This window comes from Opisthorchis viverrini (genome assembly GCF_000715545.1).
Source record: "Opisthorchis viverrini unplaced genomic scaffold opera_v5_29, whole genome shotgun sequence".
NCBI classification, from domain to species: domain Eukaryota; kingdom Metazoa; phylum Platyhelminthes; class Trematoda; order Opisthorchiida; family Opisthorchiidae; genus Opisthorchis; species Opisthorchis viverrini.
Window position 1 is genome coordinate 2,431,321 of NW_008751685.1, and position 19,676 is coordinate 2,450,996.

At 42.2% G+C, this 19,676-nt stretch overlaps 1 protein-coding gene across 1 annotated transcript; it reads right to left on the reverse strand.

Moving 5' to 3' along the window:
- Positions 1-10,890: 10,890 nt before the first annotated feature.
- On the reverse strand, positions 10,891-18,034 carry T265_02428 (hypothetical protein; the record flags this gene model as incomplete). Its single annotated transcript, XM_009166661.1, has 4 exons — positions 10,891-11,067; positions 12,414-12,683; positions 15,391-15,546; positions 17,987-18,034. The coding sequence occupies 4 exons, from the start codon at positions 18,032-18,034 to the stop codon at positions 10,891-10,893; spliced, it is 651 nt and encodes a 216-aa protein (XP_009164925.1).
- Between the last annotated feature and the right edge of the window lie 1,642 nt (positions 18,035-19,676).

The window sequence follows — 19,676 nt, forward strand, 5'->3', positions numbered from 1 at the left end:
GGGAGAATCATATCATGGGCCCCAAATAGTACATCCAAAGTTTACTGAGGCTCGCCAGTCAGAATGAAATGGCTGGCGATCAACCACGCACGGGTTTGATTGGTTGACAGGCTGCGCGTTCTCTATTGGTTGACCGGCTGCGCGAGTGTACCNAGGAATATGGCTATTGACATGCGTCAACCCGAACTCGTGCAGTTAATATATGCACTAAAAACCGTTGATTTGAATGCATAGATACGTAGAAATACCACCCAGCAGACTGTCTGCAGGCGGAATGCTACTACGGCCAAAACGAATCAAAATGGTAAATGTCAACTCAACGTCATTCCATATGTTTTACCCAGTTGCGAATATCACGGTTTACCGGTCATGTCTGTCGGGGTATCAACCTTTAGTGGTCATCACGTGCGAGATATTTATACCAGGTTTTGGTGTCCCGTAGTTCTTTTGAATTAATCACAGTATATGACGTGATTCGCCACTGACGGTAATGGAACAAGGCTGACTGCCGGTTAGTGTTCAAATGCATGAAATTTGTAGCTGAGGTTCGTGTGTTAATCAGGTTGCAGTTGGAATGAGCTGCGATTGGCTTGCAAGTATTTCGTTTCCGTAAAAGCTAACATCCTCGGTACATTGCTCGGTGTATATTTCCTTGGGGTCAAAAGTCAAAACACAGTGTAGTGGAATATGATGTGGTGTAGTTGGCAGCAGTATCTGGTTTCATCTCTGGCGTTAATGTGGAAAACAGAAATAAGCAAACTTGGAGGGCGTAGGTGAAAACTACATGAACACAGACGTGTTTTCAACACGATCGTGGTGTTTGGGGTTAAAACATCACAAAGTAATGGCCAGATGTAGACGGGCTTTTGCGAGCATGTCTGATAAATGTGCATCAAAATAATTCTTCTCAATAATCGATAATAGATAACGTCATCTTCAGGAGAAATACACTCATTTGGTTCTAGCAAGAGACTCAAATGAAACTCTTGTTCATGATAGCCCTTAATCAAAAGTCTTGTACGAAAGTCACATGTTCTTTTCAATGAGTGTGATATCCAAGATATCGAACCGGAATTTGTTGACGTGACACATTACTCATTTAGAACACAACGTTGATGGAAATTCGGGAACTGAGCCGACCCGATGACACTGAAGTAGGACAAAAATGAACAGGTAAAGAGTTTTCATCCCTTTCAGGAATGATGGATCCTCTCGAGGGATTGTTGTTCTTTCGAATCTATCACTGCTCTCTTTTTGAACTGTCCTACTCGTAAAAACTTTTCGCACCTTCAGGGTACTGTGTGATGTGCTTACGGAATCAGGCACTTGTTTGCAACATGTTGTGTTTCGAGCAAACCTATGAGATAAGGTAGACCCGCTTTTACAGTTTTTTACCATTCTCATTTGAATGAGAGAGAGAGACAGACAGAAATGAGCGAAAAAATAACTGGTGGCTGTGACCGCCTTTGGCACACTCCACTGAATTTGGAGTCGCAAATATGATGCACATGGTTTACCAAATTAATCATTGTTTTGGACGGAAACAGGTGAATTTTGTTTCGCGCATTGTTTACAGTTGATGAAATTAGTAAGTCAGAATAATGCCACATATTTATTGCAACTGGATCTTTTCAGAATGTCAGCTGACATCATTCATTTTAACAGATCTCCCGAGGTGCATCAAGTTACTACGAAATAAAGTATTCCACAGGGTACACAACCTAGTTAGAGCGAAGCATTTATGCTGAGCTGTTTTTCGATTCCAGCTATAGGTTTGGTTGTGAAAACGTCCTGTATGAAAAATGATACTTTAGATTTTTGTTGGAAATGACATATGCTTCAGTCTTCCGCTAATCGAACAACGTGTATGGAACCATCATGTCGTGGGAGGGGAACCAGAATGCAGGCATCAAACAAAATGCATGGATAGGAAGTGATGCAGAGTCTGAAGCAAGTCACAAAGCAACGTATTCAACCTATCACTGTCCGAATCCGGTTTCACAGCGTGTAAAGTAAAGGACAACACGAGCCAAGGTCATCCAACTAACAAGTTCATTCGTACTCATCCACAATTTATCTGAACAGCCAGCGCACCGCAAAAGTGTTGCCACGCGACACAAGCCTCCAATCAGAAGGCGAACCAAACACAGTCAATCAAATCCAAACAGCTACTGCAGGATTCGGAAGGGTAACAAACAAGAATACTTGTATACTAATGCACCACTGATTTCCAACAATAAAGTGAAAAGTCCCAGAAGCGAACCAAAGAATTTTCTTTACGGATTTCCATAGTCATAACACCAAACAGAGCCTCGCGATGATAACCGTTCGACTGTGATAAGATCATGGCTTCCGAGATACTGAAATACCTGAATTTAGCATTCTTTGCCTCAAACGGAAACTGTGGGGTATAGAAAAGATAATTCCTTGTCGCAAACGGTTGGATTCTGCTGAGTTTCGCGATACTTGGGGTCACGTGCACTGTATTTTATCCGATTTTGGGTTGGCGGACCACAGTGACAGCAAGTGTAGCTAATTACGGTCCTGCTCAACGTTGGAAGTCTTGCTCCCGTGTTGGAATGGAAGAGCGACCGATAAATCTTTATTCACGCTGTGATTAAAAGTTCAGAAGAGTATTCCTCAAAGGTTTCTAGGCAGGTTGATTATAATATACTTTCAAAATCTCCGGCGAAACTAAGATACTGATGTTTTTCTCTTTACTGTGTTTTTACACAAACTTAGATGAGTAATATTCTTGTAATTCGCACAGTTTTATTTTCCATTATTGTTTACATCTACTGGCTAAAAAGCACTAGATTCCAATCACTCTGGGTAGATCTTCGGCCGCAAACAAGAGAGGTCGGCACAATTCTTTCACGGAGTTCACACGCAGTTCATAGGTGATACACTATGAACAGCTGGCATGATTAGGTTAACCTTGTATTCTGTCAACTACGCTTTTTAGGTAATGACTACGGTGAGTCCACCATAATTTGTCTGTAACTATGTTGCCAGCGGACTTCATTTTGGCCTGATTCTTTGTAGCTAACTTTCACATTCAGTCGTATATGCAACAGAGTACGTACTGAACAGCTTCCTTAATTTTTATTCAGACGAGTCCAACGGTAAGAGAAGTTTGTGTATGTTGAGCCGACTAGTTATTACATTTATATAAATGTATATCAGGTGTGAGAGTTTGTTATTATATCATATCGCATACGTCCTAAACTTTGTTTTGTTGAATAGCTTTCCATTGGGATCCAATCGATTGGCACAATCGTTCCAAGTCACCAGAAGCCTTTTCAAAAATTGTGGACGGCGATCAAATAATGCTTAAAGGCTTGACACAGACTGAATGCACAGTTTGCTCATTAAAACAACTCTTCTCATTCTCTGAGGTTCATCAACAATCTATAGGTGCCAGATTAGTGTGGCTTCTTCAGTCAGTCTAGTGAAGAATATTACCGAAATTGCAGAGTTGTAACACCTATCAGTCGATTGCTATACATTTCGTATGAAACATTCTGATCTTCAAGGTGGCATTCTTGATAAAACTTCAGGAGTGCCGTTTATTAAATCTGAGTTTCTCAAACTGCTAGGAGGTACTGGTTTACTTGGGACGGATGACTGGTGATAATATGGTCGCTTAACCACTCTGAATCTTTGGATGACAGATAGACTGTAGGACAGACCTCAAACAGCCACGAATATAGTCGTTTGAAATTGAACTCTCAGGATAATCTTAAAAAGAACTGGAAACCCGGAATTCTTCTCCCTTTGGAATTCAGCTTCATTTCTGGGTAGTTTCGTTGTGCAGGAAAGTCTCAGTATAACGAAATTAGCCTCGGTAAATCTAAAAGTGCTGACAGATGGTTAATTGTGGATAGAATTGCATGTAAAATAATTTCAAGCACTCGACCCTCGTAGCAAGAAACATGAAGCACGAATGTCACCTCTGAAACGATAAACCTAGAAAAAACCTACACATTGTGTGAACGTTCACTTGTTAGAAAGACAATGTACCTCACTAACATGTGCCTTTTCAATGACTTCACGTGTTGCTTAACTCACTCGGGTAGAGTTTCTGAGCAGTGCAGCTACAATTTTTTCGAGAAAATTATCTGGAAACATCTGACCGACAAAAACTGGCCCAGAAGAGTGACCTAAGGGTCACTCAATGCGTGGTGCCAGAGCTTGCTTGGGCCAAACCACTTTTGTCGTCTTTAGGCTCAGGTTTCTAATATAGAAGTGAAATATTTTGACTTGTCGACTTTCTTACATCATACCCTTGCTTGCGCTTTTTCACATTTTCAAGACTACGAATACAGTAAGTCCGCTAATAATATGATCGATTTTTAGAAATACAAGACTTGATTATACCACTTTTTACCTATTTTGGCAGATATGTGCAGCAGCATATGTCCGCCTCTACGAATCCTTGTTGTTAGGGGATAGTTGGCTCCAGCAACCAGTCTCCAAATGCAAGAGGAATTTTCTGAAAAGGTTCACAGTCACACACATTTAGAGTGGGAAAGCGTTTGAATTTTAAGTCCATCTTGTGAGAGACCGTGAAAAATGTCAGGTGTATCCGGTGGGTACAACTCGCTAAAAATTGCGAGGAATGTGATCAACTGATGGCGCCTAAGAAAACGGATGGTGGGTTGTCGAATAGTTTTCAGCAACCAAGGAGAAGTGTTTTTTTTTCTATAAACGGAATATGCTGCGATATCTATAATAGCATACGAACTGAAACATGGGGCAGCCTTCGTGCAGCATACTTCCTTGAAGAATATCGTAAACAGGATATTCAGCTTGAATTCAGTTTAGTTGGGAACACCCACATCATGTTCAAATGAGTGCGTTCATGGGACAAGATCCTAATCTCTCATTAAGTGCTCAAAAATCTAAAATTGTGTGAGTCCATTTCGTCCACCAGTTGACGTGTACTTCAAAGGTGTAGCTGATGATATTGCCCATAGTTGACGCCGCTGACAATGACCATTGACTTTCTTGAATTGATCTACTTCTAGTTAGTGTGAGGTGCCTCGAATCCGGTTCACCACGATCCAATTGGATAAGGTCCACCTGGGATTTCTGGCATTGAAATATATGCACTACATACTCCTTGGTTTTACTCGTTGAAGTGAGACTTCTTTCCGCTCACAATGGATTTTTCTAACTTTCGACACAATGCAGGTAACAACTACCGTAAGTCTGACACTATTCGACTTTTCTAAAAAAAAACAATGAATTCTAGTTCACTGCATTGTTATTCTTTACAAGTTAGTTCATCTCAGGAGTGTTGACGCCTTGAGATTAGACACACCAGGGGGGGGGGGGCAAATATTCTGCTGGCGGTTAAGCAACCCGAAATACCAACAACTGATGATATGGAAATAAAAAGTGGGAAATTGTCCTCTATCAATTAGACTACAAATGTTCACTTGTAAGCTATCACAAATTCCAGTGAATTCAAGATGAGATGGGACTAGAATGTATGCATTTCCCCATCCAGTTTGCCATGAGTAATGCTTACTCGATAGATAGACCACAAGATGAGACGGGGAGAGTAAGGGCCGTGTTGGCATACAGAAACCTCGAATAAAAGACAGCAAGGGTGATCACCAATGGGTGGAAATGCTTGGTTGTCTTTCTGTTCACCGAGCTTAATATTTGGGTCTGTCTAGTAATTAAGTCGCTCAAATGGATCTATACACTTCTGGCCAGAGAAGAGCCACAGGCAAATGCATTATCGTGTTGGCTTCGGAATCGTTACTGCAATTTGTGGTGCGCAAGGATTGGCGCCCTTTCATCAAGTTATTACAAGTAGCCAGTGACCTAAGTTTTTCTATCGTCTGGATGCTTGGGAATCTATATCATATATATTTTGAACACGGATTAAGAACGCTCTGGTATAATGAGGTTGGCGAGCCACTGGTGTTAAAATCGGCCCCCATCCGGCTTCGGTAAATCCTTCGACCGCACACCAGTAGACAGTTGTCAGCTACTAGAGGGGTGCTTTTGTTCTCAGGTTTAAAATAATGGTCCTAGCGCAATGGCAGATTTTTTTTCTGTGTTGTGCTCAGGGAGGTGAATACTAGCCGGATGGTTTGTTTAGAACGTTCAATGAGAACTGCGAGTATTTACTGCTGAAAAAGAAGTTGATAAAAAACGAAAGAAGCAGTGCAGACGATAATTAAGTTGCCCCTGAGCAAACAGTTTGGACTAGTCACTTCAATCAGCTTCACGATGTATAACCACCGGACACGCGCTTCACAGCGATTCACGGTGTGTTTGATTTTTATGTAACAGAAAATACTCATTGAATAATACTGTATTCGGCAAGTTATTTGTATGCGAGTATATTTTATGGTTTCAGGAGTAATCCATAAGAATGTTTGTTTTTACGCCGTGTGGATTTGGCCAAACGGATTGAACCTTTGGTTGCTACTTTACTCAGTGTCAGTAGTATGCATTGATAGGAGTAAGACTACGATGTCTCAGTGTTGAACACGCTGTCGATAGTGATGATGACGATCAATCAGCATAAAGATCCTGAAATACCGAAAACTCAAGTACATTTAGTCCTGTAATAAACTACCAGTTTGGTGCAAACAATCCGATATTACACCGCAGTGAAGCTCACTATGCGCAATGGAGTGTAATATCTGTTTTGTCTTCCATAAAATCAGATGTAACACACACAAACACACATGAAGTTGGCTGAACGTGACCTAGTAATCACTCCCACTTGTAAAATGGTGATAGAGAAATCCTGAGTGGAGTTTAGGCGTGCAGACAATGCAGCGGAAGACAGAGCAGTTCATTATATCGCCTTACATATCTAATGTTTATTATATTCTGAAATTCGACTGAGAAGCAGGCCCGAAAATTTTCATGTCTTCCTAATGGATTAAACGCCAAAGCGCATCAACGGCACCATCAGTTATCCTCTAATAATGGCATATCTTGTTTAGGAACATGATGCAGCAGATGGATTACTCTATTTGAACCTGAACAGACTCGACCTAGTCCGTGGAATACCGTGGTGCATATCTACCCTTTGATCGCATGAGCATACCTAAATTATCATCAGTTATGTTGTGTCATCAATATCTTTCAGGTGGAAAACACAGTGAGTAATTTTCAGATAACCTGGATTGCAGTTTAGTTAGACAAATATATTAAATACAAAAGTTAGTTACTTGCCTGCAATATTGCATTAGCTAGATTCCAATATCAACAGGCCTTTTGAGTCTTTCAATGAAATCCGAGTAACCTCAACACATCCAAACTGATTCCTGATTTAGATGGGTTGTTTGCGATGGCAGAGCAGCTGAAAGTCAGTTTGTGGAGGTTCTTACATAATGGACTGTTAAGCGTTACCGTTGAAACAGCAAAGACAGACAAGAAATGCCATCGTGCCAGATCTTCGCAGCAAACGGTGTTCCCGAGTAGTCAGGTTAAGATTTCATTGTAGGCAGTATACGCTCAAAACCGACAGGTTCTTCAAGCCTCCCGTTCACAGGCGTCAACTTTCGTGACCATAAATTGTGAGTGAATGGGTGTTTTCTGTTCAATGTGCCCTCAATATTTTCGGACAAAAAAGTGGTCAAATATGGATAGGCTGAAAAACCCTTTGGGTTGAAGAGTTCATATGTGACTACGGGATGAGCCACCAGAGTACGTGCTCGATGCTTCAATATCTAGCAGCATCCATGAAATGTTCTTAAATTGCACAGTGATTTCGAAGCCGGCATCTATTTTTTCTGGCATATTTGAAGAGAGGATGGGATCAAGTTGCTCAAAAGATTCGATCTGCAGCTCAGCCTTTTGACTTGGACAATGACGATGCTGTGCTAGAAGCAGGTTCAAGGGTGTGTGCCATGTTTAGATAACGAGGAAGACGAAATTGTGGAGGAACCCTGTGGTGCGTCGAAATCCTAGACCGTTGTATCGGACTGGTATACGAGAACACAAGCTTTTATGCTTAATTTATGTACTTTGAAGTGGTCCAACATCCTTCTAGAGGGACTCAGGCACAATGTTCATCAAAACAATGGAGGTGCTGTTTAGAATGCAGTACAACTAGTGGTGATTGGCTGGTATACGTGTAAGTCCGGAAATCCTGTGACTGTTGGCTTCGTTTACTCAGTCACTATTCAACCTAGGCAACGGCCATCCAAAAGATCTCTGTTCATCACCTCGTGTAACTCATCATACTTGCAGAATTATCCGGCGAATAATTACGGGCGCAGTCTGTCGTGAAGGTCAAAATCAGGGACAATGTAGGAAACGAACTGTGGCTGCCTTTTGTGTTATGAATAGTCAGACACTGATAGTGTCCATTCATTTGCGCGATATTGGAGTAAACTGGCATACCACAGAGTGGGATTCGGAATTGCTGGAGACTAAAACTTTCCGGTACACTGAGTATGAATAAAAAGTACAGTCCACGTCCCACTTGACCCACGAACGTTCTGTCAACTTATGCGACGAGAACAACAGTCAAAGTTCACCTTCATGCTTAACATATGTTTGAAATCCGTATTTTAGCCGGATGACAGCAAGGAAGCTAGTCGGAAACATCAGTTACACGTTTGTTGTCCGTTGCACGTATGTCTTCCAAAATGGGCATAAATTTTTCAGCTCACCAACGTTCTCATGACAATTTTCAGCGCTTCCCGAGAGTAAGTCCACTGTTTGTTTTTGGACTGTACTGTAAAGTAGGCTGGGAATCGATTGCACGGGACAGATTAGAGAACGAGACTCAGGCAGCATCAAGTTACAACAACAAACAGTCTATTTGGTAACTGCTTTCTAGATCGCGATCGATTAAGACACCCGTGAAAGGACGGGTAGCGTGATTTATGTTGCTGAATATTGATTGTTTGAATGATTAATAGGCTGGCGTACAGTCCTCCGATATGACTTGCCACTTCGAATGTTCCCACACTTAGAATGTTTCCTGTTCTTTTTGAATCCTAGTAACAAATCCATTATTACATGTGGAGAATTCGCAAAACCCCGACCCGCCGACTTCTAAACGAACGGTGGCAAAATTCGGACCTCTCGTATATCGTGGTGAAAGTAGATAACATCTACTTTAAGTTTAAGTTGAATCTCTCGTTTTCGAGAGATACACTCATCTGCAAATCAATTTGGTTTTCACGGGAGACTCAATTGAATCTCTCGTTTATGATGTCCTCCAGCTGAATGTGCTGCACAGAAGTCGCCTCATGTTTTAAGTAAAGCGCTTTTAGAGATGTTGAAATTTTTTCCAATACTACTCAAAAGGTTGGTGCGGAGTGGTATAAACGAGACACCCACCGAAGACGGCTTTTATTTGCAAACGAATGTTTTGTCCTAACATACGAAAAAAGAAGCAAACCAGTAAGTAATACGCTTGTCAGAAATTCACGTGCTAGACCTATCTGATGAGCCTCAAGGGAGTGCTGGAACATGGAGACTTTTCACAGACTTTTGAATTAGTAAAGAAGGAAACTAGCCTGATGATTGAGGGATCCAGTGAAAACGTGCAAGATAATATCCCGATGAGTGGCGCCGAAAATAAGCGCATTGCTTGTGTTCACATCACTCTCATCTGACCAGTCCTACTCCGTCTGCACAATTCTTCCGGTTCATCCTTAAGAAAAGGGTGAGGCGCCGGATCGGCCGTGCTTGGATATGGACTACGAATATCTGGCATTTGAGGTCATCATTTTACCACTACTTGACCAACGTAATGCAGAGTTTGCAGGACTATCACTTCTGAGCGACGTGATCGGTCTTGGAGACACCGTATCAACTAGTCAACGAGCATGGCAACAGTTTGTGTATCCATCCTGCAGAAAAGTTCAACTAATTTTTCCTTGTTCCCTACTGAAACCCGACATCTTTGTACAACAGTGAAAGGAAGAAGGCCTTCGCTGCGGAGTTGTTTATTAGAGACCAACTGAACAGTTATAGACTATTGGACAGGGGAGCAAACCTCTCATATGCATATTTTTTTTTACAAAACTGAATATCCATCTTCTCCTTGAACACGTCTTCCTGAACTTTCCTGGATATTCATTGACTGTTACTCAAATGCAACCTAATGATACAAAGCGACCCCACAAATTCCGTGATTGAGCTCACTTTTCAAGAGACGCGAAGCGGATTTACGAGAAAACATCCTGCTCGCATGCCACATTAGTAGTATATTTATGTATGGATATACTTCCAGCGGACAATAGTTACACTTTCTCTATCCAAGAATCATAACCTTTTCACTTTAAGAGCTCCCGCAGTCACACCAAGATGTCTCAAGAAAGATCGATCATATATTAGTGCACAGGTAGTGATAGCCATAATACAAATCAGAAGGTGAATGTGCACTAATAAAAGTTTTTGTGTGGTTGCGACACGTATGAAAATAAATACGGTGCGAGGATGGGAGCAAGTCAAAAAGGGAACTTATCGGATGCGAGAGTCCCTTGGTGGAAGTCCGGACGGCGGGAACGTGTTTTTCTCCGCAGTTAGACTGCTACACGTACTCCATGGTTGTCCGTGGACTTGTGGAGAGGTTGACGTCCTGCTCCCTGCGCGCGCGCGAGTCTGTGTGTCTTGACTGGGTTCGGTTTGCCTTTATGTAGGTCCCAGTGCGTGTATGTGGGCGCGTCGGCACATGAGTGGTTGCTGCGCTGACTAGGCGGTGCAGACAATCGATGTCCGATGTGTCAGCTTAATGCGACGTGTTTGTGCGTATGAGAAAAAGACAAGCCTCGCGATCCAGTGAGCGACTGTGAGTTGAACAGTCAAGTATGTGGGTGACTGGGTCGCTACACATACCGCCAGAGCAAATTCAATGTACACTGAAATCAATTCAAGGTTTTATTCATAGCAAACCTAATAAACAACAGAGGAATACGGTTCTTTTCGATGTGGTGGTTTACAGAACAACTGCAAAAAGCTGTGTGACCGGAGTGGACCAGTCAAACAGTATCCGTTGGGCCAAAGCGCGGAAAATGCTAGACTATCGGCTGGAAAACGCGTCAAAATACATTGTACTAGTTTGTAGGCGGTCTAAAAACAAAAAGAGGTAAAATTTGCTCAAAGGCCACATTAGTCACATATTTCGAGACTACACACCACCGATAGAGCGGTTTTGTGTACAGTCTGGACTAGATTTTCAATCCCAGCTGTTTCATGAATTATGACCGCTAGGCTAAATAAACCGTTATTCTTGTCCTTTTGTAAAATTCCAGAAAACTCAAACTGTAAGAAATTTTCTCTGTAAATGTAACGTTTCATCAAAGCTTTTCAAACTGTTTGCAATCTCAATGTTGTACACAAATTAGCGAATAGTTCTCAGCTGGATCTGATGACGATTGAACAAAGTTGTATAGCTGAATCTCAAATAAATTTGTGAGTTTCCCCCAGGCAAAGTACGACCGGTGTGGGTTTGAACAGTCTCTCGGGAGAAGTGATTCTTAAAAGATAGCAGTTTGGTAAACAAATTCGAAGTAACTCTTCTGTGCAGTGGTATATACTACTGAAATCTACTGTCTTGATTGCTTGTTTACAATGATGGTGATGGATGTTTTTACAATAATACCATATGATTAGCACATACTTCATGGTAGAAACTTGGCATGTCAAGCTTATCCAAATAACCCCTGAGAGGCCGTCCCAACAGCGTCATCTGAGTAACTTTTGAAAAGCGTTATTTACTTGATACTTTCGTTGCACAGTGTCTACAACCCTATGAATACAAATAATGATGGTTCAACTTTAACACCAGGTTGTCCAAGAGCAGTCGAGATGTTGGACTTGGGTTGGAGGCACGGACCTTGTGATCAAGAGGTTCGCGCGTTAATCACTGAACGATCTCGAACCCGAAATGGTGCGACACTAGCAGATGAGGATATCGGCTAATAAATCATATGTTCATTTTCAAAGGATAAATGCGTTAACCCATAGCTAGGTGTAGGTAGGTTCCAAGATAAACTTTAAAGGGCCTGATCACCCAAAGATCATGCTCTCTCCGTAGCACTTCCGTAGGACACAAGTGTGACAAGATCCACAATAAATCACTGAGTGTTCTGATTTTTACTCAACTATTCTCCCAGTGTTTTGTCTTACCTGGCAAAGACCAAACAAAACTCTAAAGGAAATCACTCAGAAATATTTTTTCTGTTCCTGATTTACCTGCTTGACAATGTTTTGTTTGACTTCCGAAGAGAGTGAGGATTCTACTACTGGGCTTTCATGAAGGACGCCAAAGATAGAAAGATACTCCAGGGATATATGAAATCATCCGAAAACCAAGGATGCGGTTAAGGTTGAAGTAACCCTTCATTAAAGAAACACCGTGCAATCTTCAGTGGTGTGACTGAGGGATTGTTTCTCGTGTTCATAAATTCACGTACAGCGATTGCACCAATGTCCACATAGGAGAGGCTGTCGCAGGATGTTCCGCGGGGATCAGTGAGTACGATAAAAGAACGCAGATGAATATCGGGCACCTTCGAAAGACTGAGCAGCTGCAAAGCAGACTTTGGGACGTTGGAGTTCCCAAGTTTTTCCATGTCACAGCAACCGATACCCGAAGAAGTAGGAATCGCCAAGTATTCTATGGTGAGTGGAATAAGCATTGGGATCATGGAGACAGTGGCTTTAGACCGCCAAGCAGCGCTCAGCTGTGAGAAGACCTCAAAAGTACCAGTCAAGAATGAGGAATAGTTAGCTCACACTAAACATTGACGTGTGGCAGAATTTAGTTCGCAACTATTCGAACTCGCGTTGTTTCAGCATCACTGCCTTTGTTGCTGACATAAATTGATCTGAAACAAAGAGTCTCTTCTGGCCTACACAAATCGTGCTCAAAGCCAATGATTATACACCTCACGTTGTCTGTTGCTAGCTTCTTAGCTTGAGGTTTGAGTTTGAAGATGAACCCGTCGGTTTAAAACACATATTATCTGTTTATAGTTATGTCTAATACAACTTGTTACTTTTTTCATCGTACATCGGTAGAATTCCTGAGATCTGTAGCAACAGTCTCGAATTTTAGCGAAAAAAATTCAGTGATGTTCAGCCGCGGTTACTTATCTATCAAGACCATTAAACCTCTGATGTGACATCCTAAGATGACTGTCAGATTATTTTGTCAGAGACGAGTGCCTCATCCCAGTTTTTCTCAGGAATGATCTGATATTGTGCAGCCATAGTAGCTAGTAAAAAGCTGGTCGTCAGATGACATATGCCTAATCAGAAGCTCAGTAACACATGAGTAAAAAATTAGGGCTACTCAAGCACAGATTTACAATGCATTGTCTTTCTGGGACTCTTATTAACTAAAGGGACCCCATGTAAGTTCTTTTCTTAATTTTATATTTTCCACTTGCCGCTCTACTTGTTCGTGAAGTTTTTAGCCTCCGTTTCTGGAATTTCATACAAATCGGCCAAGTTCTTTGGTTTTTGGCACAGCCGATGGTGAATACCCCCAGCTTGTACCAAAATGTAATACTAGAAGGTACACAGAAAGTAAACAGGCAACACCGCACGGACTAGAGACTGAGGACTGCACAATTATACAGGTGTTCGCAGATATGCATTATGCTTGAATGGAAATCATATGAGATACTGTTCTCTCTCTCTCTATCCTCAATGCACAGAGCACATATCACGTGATGCAGCGTTTGCAGAGAAAGACATGGGATATCTGATCACTAGTCAAAACTAATCAGTCAAAACCAATCAATTCGCGTTAATATGGTCAGTCGATTTGGTGGCATTTGAGTTGCGTGAGTTGTACTGATCGGGTGTACTTCTCAGCTGTATGTATGAAAGTACTTTGATTTTTGTGCTGGAATAGGTTCGCTTATCAATGAAATTTTCAAGTCTTCTCATGTTATCAACGAAGTTTAAGTACCTCAAAAGGTAGACGAATTCACATAACGAGTAAAACTTCGGTTCAACAACCAATTGAAAACTACAGTGACAAGTGTCCACTCAATGTGGGTTGTGATCGAGGGACGAGTGGGACTCTGTCATGTCTGATTGCGAGTTGTCCCCACTCCTGATCAGCCACTCATGGCTCAGTGATCTAGCTTTAGACTGATATCGCCCCTGAGGCCCGCGAGATGTTTACTGCGGATGATTCCTAACACAGACGAGGCAGTTGTACACAGCATTTGGACAAAACAGGAACGACGCTTGAACAAAAACTTTTCGTGGGCAGTTTAGCCGAAAACTGTTATAAAAAACGAGGGAGAAGAAAGTACTTCTTCATAGCTTAGCGGTTATTAAAAGGCCGAAAAGAGTTGATTGTCTCCACATACCTATTTAAGTGGTAACCTACAGTTGAACATTTATGTTTATGGATAGAAAAACAAAAAATATATATTTCAGAAATCCACTCTCAAGGTATTTTCTTTTCTGGAGGTATACACAAGATGCTTATGCTTCAAAGGCTATATTAGTCCTCCTTAGCTCAGATGTGTCTTATATCTTAGCAAGTTGTCTTCAATTGGATAAGTTGAATTACAGTGGGACCATGACTTATTACTTATTTCTTGGTCCTTTGACTCAATGGCATAACCCCACTGAGTTGCCGATATTCTCTGGATTTTCAGCACCTCCCAAAAGTAAGTACACTAGTGGAACCTGTAGCATGCTGCCCATCTTTCAGCTTGGAAGTTCACGTCCGGAATCAGCTCACACTTACTAGTCTTGTAGACAATCCTGACCTGAATTCCGGCTAGATCAAACTAGCAGGTCATCTTTTCAACGGGACAAAACATCTTTTTATTCGTCCGATTGTCCAAAAAGAATCATTGATTTCGTTTTCAACCTTCATTAGCTCATATTATTCATGTCTTTATTTTTTAATCTCAGCTCGCTTGTAATGAATGACTTTTCAAAGGCAGCCAGAAAGTCTTTCCTTTTGTTGTTCTCGTCCAGCATTTGTGGCTATTTTTCTCTCACAAAAACATCTTCGCTGTCAATGGGGGGTAAATCAATCCTTTACGCAAAAGAGATTAGTTTTCTTTTCAACCAAGTAGATCATAAGGTTGACGGAAACTCGGGGACTGCGCCTACCTGATGAGCCCCCAGAAGGGCGAAACCGGTCGTGGGCTGTCGAAGAGTTTTCAGCAAACTTGTGAGTAGTTTCCTTTATGAAAGTATACTGCAACATCTGGAAAATCGTGCCTCTGTGGAGCACATTCAGCTGGAGGACATCATAAACGAGAGATTCAATTGAGTCTCCCGTGAAAACCAAGTTGATTTGAAAATGAGTGTATTTCTCGAGATTATTGTTTTCTTTTCAACCCATCGGCCAACGGCTGTCTGACTTTAATTGTCTGATCTGCTGCCTTACCGTTTTCAACCGCCACGGCATACCGTAGTCTTATAGTGATTCATAAAGTAGCTCGTTCGGCGGTTACGTTTTGGTAGACCAAACGTGTAGGCGACACAAATCGCAGATCGGAGTAATCGGGTCAGGTTGCGGAGGTTTATGGTACTCTGAGTCTCAAACAATCGAAGAATGTCCAACAACTGTCAAAAAACCAAGGAGCTGAGTAGTCTGGAAGAGTTTGATCTTATACTTAGCCAACTGGAAGTAAAGGGCATGGAAAAGATGAGTTCAACAGGTCAACGCAAACAGAAGGGGGATAGTCCCAGGTCTTTTGATTGAAATGAACAATGATTTGTATAGAAAACTGTTTATGTGGGGAGCAGTTTTTTCCTGAAGTTTTCCTGGAAAAGGTCCAATAATCAGACACGCCAAGAACGCTGTGCAGTCGAGTAATGCCCAGACGAAGAGACAGGTAAGTTCGGAGGGACGGGAAAGTTTTCGAAAGCCTTACAAAATGTCATTTTGTTTGGGAACTCGGATGGAATATGACTAACTCAAAAATGAAAGTGAGAAAGATTAGAAGATTTGGTCGAATCGCTACCTACCGGTAAGCTTAATAGTACAGAGGCTCAAACGATGCCAACCAATATTTATGAACTGGTCTGGATGTTTAAGATGTATTCACAGATTCCACGAAAGTACGGCCGCCAAAGGGTTCCACTAACAGAATTCAGGAAAACACTCACTTTCTTATGTGAAATTTCTCACGCCCACAAGTATTTCTGCCTACGATAAGTACACATTTTTTTTAGTTTGGAAGGCCTGTGGATTTAGACAGCCCGACCATTTTGTTGAAGATTTTCTATTTTTCCAATGCGTTTCTTTTCTTTCTAAAACACTCAAGAACAATCACTCCGTAAGTAAAACCTGAGCATACTAATCGTAGGAGACAAAAAAATTTGAAAATTTGACCAATTTTTTGTCAGGACTGAAACATTTTCAATCAGACATATCTGGCAAGTACCTTTGTTCAATCTCCTACTGATTGACGTCTTAGTAGTACAACACGTTCAATCAGTCCGTAAATTAGATCAGGAGAAAAATTCTATGTACACACATGCTTGCCAGTCTGTCTTGTGAACTCCGCTGACAAAGACAATTTGCTGCGTAACTCCAAGTTGGCTGTTGTAGACAGGAGTGACGCTAACACAAAGGCGAATAACTGCAATCACCTCTGGCTGATGGTGCACATTGTGCACATGGTTTGATTGTTTCATGTATGCCCTGACCACGAAAGGAGTTTGGACATTCTGAGAAGTTTTCACTTAACAAACCAGTACACGCATGCGATCACGTGGTGTGGAGTCCATGCATGAGGACCCAGTGGCGCCGAATCCTGTCTGAGTACGAGTTAATTACATTGTTGATCACCAAGTCGTGACCGGATGGCTAAGTGTTCAGACTGATCGTCACGATGCTGCAGGTTTCAGACTCTCTTGAGTTTCGTGGCATGCGCACTGCTGATGATTTCAAGTACACATGCCATTACCAGCAAACTCAGCTGTGCTGGTCAGTGCTGTCTTCCTGGATGGAGACTCCGAGATTGGCCATATCAATGGTTAGAGACACTGTCAGACATGGCCCAGTTGCGCCTTCAATGGCGCTCATGCATCCAACCTATTGCCTTCAATGCATAGCTCCCTTCCCAGTCCACCCACTTAACAGTTCACCTACAGTGCAGTGTTTTACGCACTAATTAATCAACTCCCGCCTACAATGCGCATCTACTTACCCCCCTGAACCATCGGTGAACGAAACAGTGGAAGCTACAACCACAATACGACAAGTACACGGTTATTACAGCTGACATTGTTGATGATGAATTTCGAAAGAATATGAATTTCAGAGGGGTCAAAATTGAAACTTCTGGAACAAACGTCAACACGTTGCTTCAGCTGTAATGAGATTAATTAAATTCAACAGAGTAAGGATAATGGACGGCAATCACGTTACTCCAGGTTTATCTGCATCCAGCCTTCAGAGAGTCTCTTACAAAATCCCCATTGCCGGGGCGTTTCTCAGTAAGTAAGAGATGAACAACACACGATCGTTTTTCCCCAAGAAGGCTGCTTGCATTTCTAAGACGTCAGCGGGTGAGGTCACCAGTTTTTGAAGGTGTTGAATTTTTAAGATGAACTGTTGCGGAAGTCACATGCAGATATTAGCTATCTCAAAGAAACCTGTCAAAGGGCTTGTGGTTGCCCTGATAACCGTGCCGTCTTCGAACTTTGGTCGAGTGAAATATTTTGTCTTAGTACTTTAAGAATGCGGTTGAAGATTCCTTCAACTATTGTTAGGTTACATTTGCCACAGTGCGTCGTTTGACAAATGATTATTTTCGGTCGGTGCAGCCATCGACTGCAGTCCGACTGTAATTATTCTGAAGTCTTTTTCGAAACCTCTGATTTAGGTTCCTCATGTGATCATTTTCAACGTTTACAGTAAGCCTTCACTTGACCCGTGAGGACTGGAATCATCCTTCGCAAGGCACTTGTTAGAAGCTAGGAGAACCGGTTCTCATCTGTGTACAACAGTAGTTTACATCCAGTAGAGTGTGCGCGAAGAAGCAGAACAACGCACCGTTTGCTCAGCTTGTGCTTCAGCATGTAGTTCTTGTTGAGCACGCATCGTGTTAGTCACCCCATCGACCAATCTGTCAATGCATACAGAACATTCGTTCATGACTGGAGAGGCGGCTAATTACGCAACTACATTCATCTACATGATTGGTTGATTTTCGTATCGATCTGTGTCGGGCCACTTTACCTCACGTTCGGAAAGTGTACAATACAGGATACCCCGACCACTTTTGACTCATTTCAATAACATTACAGCATTAGCAGAGTAAGTGAAGACTGTACAAGTCATGAAATGGGGCACAGCCTGTTGGTACTACAGCAAGCCAGCTGTAGCGTAAAAGCGCAAAGTTATGGCGGTAATCTGCTTTCGGTATTTCCTTTGTTGAGAACCGAAAACCGCCGTACATAGTTGCGACGACGTAGCAAAAAGGTTTCAAAGACTGGTGAAATCTTGGCACGGAATTCTGTCATATGAACTGCTTTCACATAAGAAGTCAACACTGGTATGGATTCTGTAATGCGAGAAGATATAAAGTTAATCCAGACTGCCCATTGACTAACACCTTGGACCTTCGTTTAGGTGGCCCGGGAGGGACGTACTCCAGCTCAAGATGTTTTGAGCATTATTTAGAGGCTGTCTCATCAATGGCACACTAAGCTTATAACGGACTTCTGCTCATTTGATTTGAACATTTCGTGGTTGAACAGGATCGCAAGTGGTTGCCTTGGAGGGGGGTTTACTGCTGTTCCGTGTTAACTGAATCGAACAGCTGCTTGGAGCTCACTCATTGGTTGCTCTTCCTCAGCTACATAGTCTGAACATGACCGTTTATTAGATGGGCGAGGCAAGATGTCAGCTGATTCGTCAAACAAACCATATTGGCCTTTACTTTCGTGATGAGACGAAGATAACCGTGGCCTCGTGACGGAATTGCATATATCCTCTTATCTGGCTACAGAAGTTAATTCTTTTGTCTTTTGCCTTCATTCGCTTAAGCACATGGATTTGGCCTACCGCAGTTGGTGGCTCAAAGAGCGCGATGACATTCCAGTGCAATTGGGAGGGGGGGAGAAACATTCAGCGTTATTACTGATCCCGGTTCGTTGCTTACTTAAGCAGAAAAATCGTCAACATACCTCTACAAATAACCGAACTTGCAGTTTTCTGTCTCTCCAAACGCGTTATTCCTACGAGTTAAGTGTATGCTTATGAGTGCTGAGGCTTCCGATAAGGACGCGTAGGTTCGACCTTCCAGAATCGGGTTACTATTTACACAAGGATAAGCAGATAAGGATAAGCAGATAAGCAGGATAAGCAACAAGCCTTAAATATCCACGTTCTTTGAGTCAATCAGTGCATAAGACTCTCACTGACCGGCACGGTGTAGGGTGAACGCCGCACGCCAAACACGGCGAGTGGAATGTTGGCTCGCTAGTGTGGGTTGCGATCGTCCCTTCCGACGACAGTCTCGTGATTCTGATTGGCTGTGATCAAGGTCAAGACAGGCTCAGCAAACAGAACACGAGCGCGAATGGGCAAGTAAGTCAGCTGCGCACATTCACACAGACATACCAATGCACAAATGTCGGACAGGATGGTCTTTGCGGCGATCCAGACAGGGGCATTCCATACCCCATCAATAACACTGAACACATTATATTTGGTAATCAGAGAACTAAGTGTGAGAACG